The sequence below is a fragment of the Acipenser ruthenus genome, chromosome 16, assembly GCF_902713425.1.
Source record: "Acipenser ruthenus chromosome 16, fAciRut3.2 maternal haplotype, whole genome shotgun sequence".
NCBI lineage: Eukaryota > Metazoa > Chordata > Actinopteri > Acipenseriformes > Acipenseridae > Acipenser > Acipenser ruthenus.
Genome location: NC_081204.1, coordinates 12,631,030 through 12,644,530, shown reverse-complemented (window position 1 = coordinate 12,644,530; position 13,501 = coordinate 12,631,030). Strand labels below are relative to the sequence as shown.

Below are 13,501 nucleotides of genomic sequence, written 5' to 3'. Positions count from 1 at the left end.
AATTGTATTTCAATAGTCATTAAATATGCCACTGCATTCTTTATCATGACTTTGTGCTGTGCTCAAAATGAACACCATTTGCAGCTATTTCTTTTTTTTAAATGAATACATTCCACATGACAGCTCAGCAGGTCTGTGTTGAAATGGTCCTGGACGGAGCCGTGGCCATTCCCCAAGGACTAGCGCCCCCACTTCCACCACGGAGGTTGGAGGAGGTGAACTGCAGAAGGGAATCAACTTGAAAACACCACAAACTCAATTCTGATCAAACGCTACTCCCTGTTGGAGGCTCCAGGAGCTGACACTTGTTATTGTCCTTGTAACAGGGTAGCGTCAGTAATGAGACTCAGAGGCTTGGAGCTGCAGTTCAGCGCTGTTGCACACTTTCAATAACAAATACAAATAACAAAATAACAGCCACAAGGTCCAAAACAAAAAGTTCAAACAAAACACAACAAAAACCGTCCAGGCTGGGCAGAACCTTCACTGAACTTTGTAAACTAAACAGCAACACACAGATCAAAATAAACACTCACCTACTCCATCTCCCCACAAAGGATTTCTGGTTGTTTTTTTCATAGGTGGCCAGTCCCCAATTAGCACCATTTAGCATTAATTGGAAAATGGCCACACCTGTGACTGCTGACAGATCCAAAATTAACCCCATCCCTGCCAAACCTATATTCCCAACACCCACACACTTTTTACATTTAGGGCTTTTGCCCGGCCACAGTGCTCTATGAGAAAAGAAAAAAAGAACAAATACTGTAGTAAACAGATCCAGAGTCACTTTTTGATCAAGGGCACAATCGAGCTGTCACCCCCCAAAAAACAATTAAACTTTCTGCCTGGGGAGTTTCAGTGCATTTTGAGTGGTTTAACAGGTCAAAGTAATTACTTTTAATAAAATGCCATTTCATACATTTTGATATTCACAGACCTGTTCTAGACTGTTGTTGTTTCTTTTATAGTTATGCGTATGAATTTATTTAATTCTCAAAGAAGACATTAAAATACATTCTTAGTGACTCATAAGTAAGCCTTTCTCTTGCTCATCACAGTAACGACATCACAGTTTTCTAAGTCTGGAAGGGAGGGAGGGCACGGTAAATGCAGACAGGCAGTCGTTAGTGCAACCTGCTTCCCTGCCGCTGTCTTCAGTGTTGATACAGCATGTCAGTAAACAACCAGGGAAATCAGCTATGAATACCTCCTACCGGGAGCGAGGGGACAGGGAGAGAAAAACATCATGCATCAGGCTGAGGTCAGGACAAGCACCCCGGAGCAGCACACATCTCACACTGTCTCTGTGAAACAAACTGTTTACACCTGCCCATGTGCAGCAAAGCACCATTATTCATACATTTGAATGCCATCATGATACCATTATAAGAACATACAGTAAGTACATTTACAAACGAGAGGAGGCCATTCAGTCCACCAATGCTTGTCAAGTTCCTAGCAGCTGATTGACCTCAAAACGTTGCCAAGTTGAGTCTTAAAGGATCCAAGTGATTCAGCATCAACAACATGAGTAGGTAACCCATTCCTCAAGATCACCACTCTGTGTGAAAAAGTGTCTCCTTCCCTCTGTCCTATCTCCATTTAATTTCCAACTGTGTCCTCTGGTCCTGGTTTTTGTGTTGCTCTTAAAGTATTGCTTAGGATTAACTTTGTCCTTTTAAGATTTTAAAGACTTCAATCAAGTCGTTGTTCTCGGCTAAATAGATTCAGTTCTTTCAACCTATCTTCATAGCTCATTCCTTTAAGCCCTTGGATTAGTCTGATTGCTCTTCCAGAGCGTGATGAAACCCTAGTGGTATTGGTTCAAATACTCCCTCCAAAAATGTCACAAATGTTAAGTCAGCTGTGGGTCAAACAGGATTACTAAATTAATTTGTAGCACTAACCGACTACAGATTAATATGCAAACAGTACAAGACTGCCAGAAAATATAAACCTTATTTTGAGGATGTATTAAAAGATGTAATCCCTATGGTTTCTGTTTTTCTTCCCTTTATCAGCTCCATTTCTTTTTCCACCACGCCTCATATCATGCAGGAGATGTACCAGCTGACTGTCGAAGTTCAAATGTGCTCCCATATATAAAAAGACAAAACCAGGAAACTACAGAACGGTTAGCTTTAACTCCATAACATGTAAAAAAAAAAAAGCCCACCTAGCTTCAGAAAAGGACGGTCCTGTCTGACAAACCTCTTTGAAGAAGTTACTGGAAGGAAGGATACAAAACAATGTATGATATAAAAACCTTTCCAAAAAGCCTTTTGCAAAGTGGCACACGAAAGACAAAATGAGTGTGAATACAAAAAAGTACATGGAAGTGCACTCATAAGTGCTTAAAGCTAAGGAAACGGAGACGACTTGTAAGAGAAGACACCTCTAATTAGGGGCATGTACTCAGAGGGGCACTACATCAATGACTTCAATATAAATCAAAGGAGGTTATGATAGGTTTGTACAATGCAGTGGTGAGACCGCACTTAGAATACTGTGTTCAGTTCTGGTCACCACATTACCAAAAGGACATGGTGTCTCTGGTGAAGAGCAACCAGACTAATCCTACATACATTGATAAAAAAAATAAAAAAGCCTGGCTGTAAAGCTGTTAAGCAAAATGAAGTGTAGATTTTTAGAACAGAATTCCACTGTGAGTTTGAAATTAGTGGACACACTGATTTACATTTTTAAAGATAATTATAGATAATTGTTCCAGGTGTCAAGACTGACAATACGCACACACTGAGAAGGCAATATATTGAACAGTCTGCTATTTGTCTTCCCAAACAGCCTACAATTTGCATTTCGTTACCGCTTCTGTCAAGCATTAACAAAATTCTCTATGACTGGAAACACTTCAGCTGGCGGTGTGACTGCAAAGTGACTGTAGCAACACAGGAGCCTGAAGTCAACCCTAATAATCCTCGAACTGGAAGAGCACAGATAAGTGACAGCGTGAGTGAGTCACACCAACCACCCTTGTAGAGGGTAAGGGTGTAATTCAGTCGTCATGCCTTTCCATTAATTGGACTTTTCTTTTAAAACCTACTGCAAAGGTGGCAGTTGAGCCAAATTGTGTGGTGTTTTTACCACAAATGGATTAGTCCACTGTAAGTGGATACCTCATACAGATACAAACCATACCTCAATGGGTGAAGGACAAGGGCTTTGACCCGTTGCTAAACCTTATGCAATATATAGTATATTTACCATAACATGCGGGCAGGGATGCTCTTTGTTATTGACAAATATGTTTAGTTGAATTAAACAAACACATGTGTATATGAATGAGTGTGGCAATGTGCCCCGCCCCTGTGTGCATGTGTGTGTTATATGTTGTATGTTGTGTGTGGTGTGTTAAATGTTGGTGCATTGTAGTTGGTACACGGGATATAAATGGGTGTGTGCAGCACGAGCATTTAAATTGTATAATTATATTTAGGCACGGGGTTGCACGTAATGAATTCACGTGCTGGGATTCAAGTGAATAATTAATTGGTAATTAAATCCCAGCACAACAGTATATATAGATGCACATTTCACTCACTCGGGGTTGGGTGTTCGTGAGTGGAGAACGGGAGAGAGAGAAGGAGAAATAAAAGCTAAAGTAAAGAATAACAATTGCTACACGGTGATGGAAGTGCCAGCACGGTACTTGTTTAAACGTTCGTCCGCTTTTTTTGTGTGTTAGTGCGTTTTGTTTATATATTTATTTTGGCGTAAGTGCCGTGTCCTGTTTTTTGTGTTCTCTTGTTTTGTTTATTAAATGCTGAGCACAACCAAGTGCTCAGCTTCACCAACCTCGCTGTCTCTGACTGTCTGTTTCTTCCGGGTCTGACGTGTCACCACTCAGCCAGCCTTGTGACAATGAGATATACATGTATTCAATTTGACCTTCTTCTTGACCACAAATATAGTATTTAAGGTCTACTTTATACAGTATCCTACTTTACAAAAGTAATATCAGTATAAATCTAATCTATCTGTGCAACTCCTCCACTCACTTACCAATGGCTCTTTTTCATATCACTATAAATGATGTCCATGGGTTAGATGATTCGCGTGACCTTATGACTGGGATACCAACTGAATATGAAAATGTAGGATTTAAATACAACGCTGTGTGGTCCAGTGGTTAAAGAAAAGGACTTGTCACCAGGAGGTCCCCAGTTTAAATCCTGGCTCACTCACTGTGTGACCCTGAGCAAGTCACTTAACCTCCTTGTGCTCCGTCTTTCGGGTGAGACGTTGTTGTAAGTGACTCTGCAGCTGATGCATAGTTCACACACCCTAGTCTCTGTAAGTCACCTTGGTTAAAGGCGTCTGCTAAATAAACAAATAATAAATAAATATGTGCATGGAAAAAAGTGGTCCATTTTCCCTCACTAATTGCTACAAAAAATACTTATTCCATTATGTTTGCTGATGGAAAATGTGAGACCTACGGAATGATGGTAATGCTTGAGAGCTAAAGATTTACTGGAATTATTTCATTAGCTTTATGTCCTTCAAATACTGTACAAAAAATGATGATGATGCCAGCCATTTTACTGATAGAAACCGCTATTAGTAAGCTAAGATAGGGTTAAACACTGCCCTAGCAATACTCTGACAAAGAATATATACCACAGCTAATTGCCTGCTTTGAGAGCTTTACAGCTGGTTATGACTATCTTGCCAAGTGTGGAATTAATGCACTTTCTGGCAGATTCTCAAAGCAGAGATTAAGAAAAGGGTTACTTTTCAGCACTTCTGTCTAATTTCCAAGCTGTTTCATCACTTGACCTCCTACTGTATAACTCGAGCAAGAGGCAAATCAATTTAGTTGGACCTATTAAAGTTTTCTCTCCAAGTATTGCCAAGGTGAATTTGTGAAACACACTGTATTTCTTATACAGTTGTATTCTTATTCGGTTTATTTGATTGCTTCATCTTGGAGGTGTTGGGCAATCCAATGTTAAGTCCTCCTTAGTGAAAGTGGATTAACCCCCTGGCCGTATCCCACTGCGCCTTAGCTGTTCAAACATGCCTGTCACATTTTTCACTTTCCAGCCATTTCAATTACCTTGGTTTAGCTTACCTGAGAGAAGCCATTTCAGCTTATTCTACTCAGAGGGAGCTGCACAGCTAGGGACCTGGGTAAAAACCTGGAACATCTGACAAAGAAATGGCTGGACCCTCGAGATATAAAATTGTCCTTTTTCTCAGTCCCGGAGCATGAAGCACGTTTCTGTTCAGGGAACTAAGCACGCATACTCTGTAATCTCAACCACCAGTTAAAAGAGTCTTTTTAGACTCGCTGCAACTAACCACAAACATACAAGACATTTCCAGAGCAATATATATTCGGTGACCCAGACATTGAGCTACTTAAACTTAAATTTGGATTCCTTTTTGCACATTGGATACAGGGGAGTGCTTGTTGCTATGGAGACCATACTTAAAGTTTTTATTATATATTATATAAGGTTTATAGGCAAATTAACTACTGTGACTAGAAACCATGTCAGAATGTATTACAAAATGTATGAAACCATATGTAGGATGTCAATATTTTATAAAATAAATTCTAATATTTTGAAAATAATATCTCATATATGAAAAGTGGCCATTGACAGTATATGTCCCATATATTTCACAATCCATTTCAGAATTTTACAGAAACAAATGAACTTGTTTAGTGTATTACAGCCTAATTACATGCCTTGTCATTACAGTACAGTAGCCAATGTCAAGTAACCATTTAGAATGATGGCAAACATCATAAGCCTTCTATAATGTATACAGGAATAAACACATACTGCATATGTAGTTATATTTGCTTTAAATCTGGCACTGCTACTGTAAGTATTTGACCAAGATTCATGGCTTTATTAGTACTGTAGTAGTAAAAAGTTAATAACTTTGCAGTACTAAAAGTGCTTTTTTGTAAGTGATTTATCTTGGAATGAGACCAAATTGGTGGTAATCTTCTGTTGGCTGCCCGATGCGACACAATTAAAAGAAAAATGCACAACAAATGACAAGATTAAAACATAAAGGTAACAAGCAGTTCCAGAGTTTTATGAAAGTAGAGGGACTGTGATAATTAACTGAGGTGATTCATTGAAACAATTTAATGTGATGAAGTGATGGGTTGTTTTTACCAAGCTAGCGTCTGCTTTGGTAATAATTATTAAGAGGTATTCTCAAAACTGAGATACAGTAACAGCTGATTCTTATTAGTGATGTGTTTAAATCCTTCTTGCACCAGATGGTTCCAGCAGCTCTGATTTCCCACACCAGTGGTATTTTTAGAAGAGGGTTCATGCTGGTAGGTGCTGGAGGTGGGAGTCAACAGGGGGGTCCCTACACCCCCCACCCCTTAAATAAATAAATCTTTAAAACATTCTGAGAATTATAACCAATGCAGCACCAGTGGAAATGTTCAAGAAAGCTGGTCTGGAATCAGTTAAGGGAATAGGTAACCATGCTTGCCAGTTTAAGCATGGTGAATCACTGCTAACTAGGAAAATATGGTCAACCCAGTATAAGCATTGGAAAGCATAGTTAACTGCAAAATCACCATATACATATACAGAACAGCATGTAGCCACTCTTCTCTCAGTGAAATGGACTGGCAAACCCAGCTGACAGTCCCAGCAACTCCCAGGGAGCTGGAGTTGGGAATTGGGAAAGGCGTTTGTTACACAGCTGGTCTGTAAGACCCGACACTCTGGGAGATCTAGGTTCGGATCCCACTCCGGTCAGAAGCTATATAAATTAGGTGTTCCTGACCGAGCCTTCAGTGGATATTTATCATCATTAAACAGAATTCAGCACAAACGTCAGTCTGACAGGCAGTGTGCAGGTCAGGATTGAGGCGGTGCGCATGCCACTATAAGGAGAAGTTCTCATAACAACTGCCAGATCTGTCCCTCACTTTTAATGAGTGCAGGCTGACAGCAACCAGGTACATACAAGAGTATAGACAGTAAAGCTCACCAACATGTATTTATACTGTTTCTTCTTGAACAAGCAAACCCAGAATTACAGTCTCTTAAACCAGCATGACCACATGAAAGTTATCACAAATCAAGCCATGGAGTTGCTCACCCAGCTCTGTGTCATACACCTCGACGGTGCTGACAAAGTGAGGGCGCGAGTAGAAGTTGTGGGGTCCCGGCTGCTGGAGCCCCCCCAGGCTGAAGAAAGTCTTGTCCGCCATGGCACAGCTGGCGAAGGCACGCCGACTCGGGATGCTGGGAAAGCGGGTCCAGCTTTTCACTTCCAGGTCGAAGGCTTCGAATGCAGTCACAGGGAGTTTCCCTTGTCTTCCACCTGAGAAGTCAACCGCAGAAAGAGCTGGATATTAACAGTTTACTGTTAATGTATCTTTATACAAGAGGAATATTGATGCTAAAATGTTTCATAGGGCAGCAAATCAAGGTCAAGGTCACTGGTCATTTTTTTTCCATGGTGCGCATATAACTGCAAAACTGTCTGTAATATGAGACACCAAACATGACTATGAATGTACAAAAAATACCACATTGGTATTATGTGGTATTTCGAAACAAATATATTTTAAACTACTGTAGTACCAGATATCATGTTTTAAAATTAAAATACATGTGTGCTATATTGTGCTCCTTTGAAAACTGCACATTTGAGACCTATATAATGAATGGGTGTACAAGGTGGTGAAAATGTATGGAACTATTTTGTTCCACTGAAGTGCAGAGCACATACACTGACCCAAGCTGACAGGCATCAGACAGCATGAAAGCATATGGAATTTAAGCATGCTGTGTGTGAGATACAAAGGCTCATTTTAATGGTATCTGACACCACTGTAACTGTATAGAGAGAATTACTCTCGACTCACAGGATGCCGATGAATGTAGTGCAGAGCTGCAGCAGTCCTTTGTTGGTGTTTCTGAATCAAAAATGATTTTGCATACCTGCCAATCTATAGGAATGAACCACAGCAAAACCTATTTATCATTCCCCTCAGGTGTAGTCAAGGAGTCTCAAAATATAAATGTACTTTGTTTGTTCTTTATGGAAAAACATTACAAGCATTACCCCCTGTAGGTGGGAAACAGGCAAGTCCCCAAGTGAAATCGATGAAATCCTTCTGCTTTGAATAGTTGCACTTAACTATTGCACAGCTTATAAAAGTCTATACACATGACGTGACCACATCATGTGTACTATTTGTATCCTGCAACGTATTCAATGTGCTGGCCAGTCAGTATCTACCGTACCAAGTACGTCTGCAACATGATGTCACTATCAAAACCTCTTCTCTGACCAGGTACCATGAAAAATGCATGCAAGGACTTGAAATCAGTTCTTTCTGAGTGGCGGAAGCTACCTAGTAAGCATCAAGTGTGCAGGACACAAGAGGCAGGTGTTAAATCTCAGACTGAGGGAGTGTGACAGGGTTTTAACTTCATTATTATTTGCTTTTGTGTAAAAAGAATGTATTTTGCCCCCTAAAATGTAAAGTGAATGTTAAATCGTTTTTTAAAGACCTAATTTTCTGTTTGGGCCCTCGTAGTCATGTGACTAGGTGGGTGTGTATATAAACAGGTAGTATCCTGCTGCAAAAGGGAGGAGTCACTTGCCAAATAAGTCTGTTTGTTTTATTGATGTTTTGTTTTTACTTCGTTTTAAATGTGACTTATTTTATGTTCACTTGTTCTGTGAAAGATGAAGCAGTGGGACTAGTTCCCACCTGATCAAATAAAGACTTTTTTTCCCAACAGAAAATTGTCTTGGTGCCAGCCAGTGCCTACAGGGGGGAAGCAATGCTGTCAATTAATGATACGATCATGGAACTATTGAAGGCAGGTGAAGGGATTTATCAATAGGAATTATGCACAAATGTGATGCATAAAGGTGATCTTTGACGTGTGTGTAACATCTGGTATCAGTTTGGACTGGAGATGGCAGATGGAGGTAGCGGTAGGGAGCCCCAGTTTGAGATTGGAATGAATGAAGGATTTTACAGCCTGCTTTGGGGTATAGATGGAAACGTGGCCATTTATAACTGCAGATGACACGTGTTTCAACTGTAAAAGGATTACAGTTGGAAAAAAAAAAAAAAAAAAACTACTTTCTGAATTTGTATGTTCCAATCTGCATGCATTTGCATAATGCACTTCTGAAGGTTTATACATACAAATTAGTGGACTCTGATTCAATATTTTTTTTTTTAAATATTATTTTTATATAAATATTAACAATAACAAGAGCTAGAAAAATTACAAAGCCATGGAACAGAAGATTCAGTTCTCTGCATTCCAAATATTGGCACTAAAATATTTTGCCATATGGAGCTATATAGTGTGAAAATGTCACATGTACTGCACTCCTACAAATGCACTCCTTCTGTCTAAGTGGAAATAGGAACGATACAGGCCAAGCTTGCTAAGCTATTAATCCAATGCCAAGTTGAACAGTTTATCATTTTGAAAAACAGTGTGTTACAGAATTAGAAATAAACTTATATATCCTGCAGTAGAATTAACACTGGGCTCTGTGTGTGTGTGTATACATATATATATATATATATATATATATATATATATATATATACACACACACACACACATACAGTATATATATATATATATATATATATATATATATATATATATATATATATATATATATATATATATATATATATATATATATATAGACAATTAATATCATATATAAAAGTTAGATTTCACATTTGTTTTTGGTACACAATACATGCTGTTGCACTTCTGCCCCAGTTCAAAATAATAACAGGAAGCCTGTTACTGATTTACTTCCTGGGTCATTTCACCCCATCAGTGTCTTCTGCGTCAAAGCATGTTAGTTGAAAGCATGTCAGTCAATAGGGGAAGCAGCTACCTGGCTGTCGAACGGAAAGAAGCCAGTAAAGGGTTGGGGATGCTTCCTCCAGGTGACCCAGGAAGTGCAAGACAGCATGAAAGCAAGACTGGCAAACACAGATTTCTTTAATATAGTGTAGTACCAGATATCAAAATGAAAATTCATGTTCTTTAAAACAAGTGCTTCTTTCAAAACCTACACATTTGAGACCCACTGTACATTATGAACGGATGTGCATGATGGAGAAAATGTATGGAACTGTTAGTTACAATTACTATAGAAATATAAAAATACTGTTCAATAACTATCTGAATAACTGGTAAACTGTTCACAAACTTCCCAAGCTGCTGATTAAAAAGCAAATGAAAAAAAACAGGGTTTATGTTGCTGTATGATTTATGACATCACAATGCCTGCTTAGTGAGAGCCATCACTTCACTGCGGTTGCCTCATTACTACACCGCTGTCCTTTTTGTTTTTTAAAATATCACTGGTGTTTGGATGAACAGAAGTGCAATTATACACTGATGCACATTGCAGCCTTTTGGGCACCTTGGACTCAGCTGCGTTGGATCATTTTCATAAATCAAATTGCTTCTCTGCATTTTCATCCTTTATATATCTTTAATCCAATAACATAAATAGCTTAGTGTCTTAGTGGGGGATATTGAATGTATTGGCTTTGTGAGTCCTTGAGGCTAGTGAGACACTCCAATGTAATGCAGTAAAAACAACTGAAATGAACCGTACTTAAAGAGCAGGTTTTTAAAGTTGCGTTTTAATGTTTATATCCAGGTAATTTTAGCTGCAATCAAAACACACATCTATTTCTGTAAAGTCTAGTACGGGGGTACGGTATAGAGAAATCTTTTTGGTCCCTATTTGCAGCGATCATTATGATAATTTGGGGATGGGATAAATTATCTGCTTTACTTGTTCCTGAGCAACAGAAAATTAGGCAAATGCTGAGCAATTCTGATCAGAACACTTTTGACGCTGTCAGATATTGGCTGCATTTCAATTGACTGCACTGTTTAGTCGATCTTCATTTTGAATACATTTTCTTTGCTGGACAGAAAGAGTTCCAAATTGTGTGCCATCTTGCTTTACTAAAACTATGGGACAGGTGAATGACAGAGTTAAACAAAGTGAGAGACCAGTACAGAGTGGAATCTTGACCAGCAGACCATTGAGAGGTCTACTACTATATACTGTAGGGTTGTAGTACTGTAGCGTACCTTCAGAGCAGTCAAGAAATGAAAGGTTAACCTAAACTATGAGAAAAGGGTACACAGACTGTATATAGCTCTATGGCTATAATTACACACTTATCAGTATAACTAAATGGTTTATAGAAAAATAAGAGTTTTTCTTCTGTATGACAAGCGCACTCATTGTAGATGCCAGGACAGCATCACCCCTACTTACCCAACACATAGATCTTGTTCCCCCGAAGAAAGGAGGAGGCCCCGTACCTGGGAGTGGGCATTGAGGGAAGGGGCTGCCACTGGTCCCTGCCCGGGTCATAGACTCGAACAAGGGCCTGGGGAGACGTGTCGCAGCCCATTCCTCCGAGGGCATACACCTCCCCCTCTGCAGGAGTGAGACAGAGAACAGCATGGTAGACAGCAGTGCCAAATAACAACAGCAGGTTAATCACAGATACACAAGCGAGGCAGGGCCAGTGTGGTCAAGCTCTTAGTACAAGGAGGCAGTAAACTAAGTGAACGTTTAGAAATATATTTGTATTCAAAATGTGTTACTATAGTGAGTGTTTTATAGCTATGTTCCATCTGCTTGGTTTTTGGTATTTGGGCTGATGTGCAGATATAATTTAATCAGGATGGAGGAGGAGGAATTACAAGCCCTCCTGTGACTGTCCATTCTGGCACACCCAAAATATGAATCCTGTTTTTGCATTCACAATGCATTCTTATTGCAGTTTTTGGGGAGTTCTGACATTTATGGTCTTAAGAACCAAAAGCATTCATGAAGGAATGTAGATGCTTCAATGTAGATTATTTTTGGATTCCATTTCAGTAAGTTGAACTTTCTAAATTCGTCTGCATTATAAATGCATTGCTGTAAATAAATACAGTTCATGTAACATTACATCTCTCTTATTTGCGTATTTAGTTTCCTGTCTTTAATTTTTAATCAAAAAGAACAGACTTGGAATTCACTTTGAATCCAGTTTGAATGCTAAAATAAAAGTGATCTATTCATATCTAAACCGTATTCCTTTAGGATATGAGGGACAAGGGCAAACAAGGACACAGAAAATGAGTATTACTGTTCAGCAAAACCCCCTAGCCTTTTTATGGCGTAAATCTATCATTAATAGTTAGTCTACATCAGTTCCACATCAGCAGTTCCCATATCCTTTCCTCAAGGGCACCCCTGTCACTATCAGTGCATACACTGAAAGTCAATTCTGAAAATAAGATCTCTCAGAGAGGGACTGAGTGCTGAAATACTGTCCATTTTAAATAAAAGTACATCCTCTTTCTATCTAACTAGTCCTTCTAGCCTCCACCGGATTCCTCTAGGAAAAAACGTCTCAGAGAATGAATCCATCTATTTAGTTATCAACTAAAGCAGTATTTTTATCCCCCACTGAGAATGCATATCCCCACCACTGGGTACAGTGGAAGCGGCCATACATACATACAGTAGCACAAGTTATTGAGTATATGGTAATCTGGGGGTGTACAAAGGCTGTCTGTCTGTCAGACTGTTAGTATGTCAGACATTTTTACATATACCTGAATACGTATCTAATTGTGATGAAAATGCTATCTAATTGTGATTAAAGGACATTCTTTAGCACAGGTTATTTTTTAAAGTATGTCCCATGTTTTACATGTATCTTGAGAAGTGCTGTTTGTGATGTAACTTGTTAAGGACCTTATTGAGTGAACCATGATCTGTGGGTGTATGGATACTGTCTGATCTTCTTTAGTACAAGCTATAAAAGAAGCACCATGGAAGCACCATGTCTGTCTGTGTCTCTGCCTGTACTGGATGCTTTCTAGAGAAATGCTTATTCAAATATGATGAAACTCTGTGTGGGTATACTTTAGCGATAAGAATATAAGAATCTGAGGGCATATACAGAAAAGGCCATCTGTGTGTACATTTTCATGCTACTGATAGCTCTGGTCTTGCATTCAGAGCAGTGGAGGGGGATGAGTGGCACGGACAAGCTTGCCATTTGTAATGGTGTTCTTTACTGTAGACGAGTGAAACCAACCCAGGTTCTGACAGAACATTATAATGCTACTTAGACACTCCTGCATTCTAAATTATATACTTGGTTCTTCCTGTTGAAAGGGAATTTTAAAAAAACTGTCTCTCCCCGTGCATCACTGCCAGTCAGTGTTTTAATGCCTACCATCCATCATTGCCTCCGCAGAGTCTATATTATGACTGTCTATTAGACAGGTGCTTAATGGCTGTCAGAACACTGTCGCTCAGTCGACGTGGAGCTTGGAAAGCAGTGCTTGGACTGGAGAGTTTCATACTGAAGACACTGACCTACATGTTCTTCCTGGTCAAGCCTTCAGAGATGGTGCTCTCTGGGGTCCCTATTTATCAAGGTTATTAAGAA

At 39.3% G+C, this 13,501-nt stretch overlaps 1 protein-coding gene across 1 annotated transcript in view; it reads right to left on the bottom strand.

Moving 5' to 3' along the window:
• LOC117963454 (kelch domain-containing protein 8B-like) overlaps positions 1-13,501 on the bottom strand; it is an 82,223-nt gene that overhangs the window by 33,064 nt on the left and 35,658 nt on the right. The window contains exons 3-4 of the mRNA XM_058988841.1: positions 11,320-11,484; positions 7,114-7,338 (exon numbers count right to left, since the gene is read on the bottom strand). Coding sequence (XP_058844824.1) covers positions 7,114-7,338; positions 11,320-11,484 — 390 coding nt within the window. The remainder of the gene's footprint in view (positions 1-7,113; positions 7,339-11,319; positions 11,485-13,501) is intronic.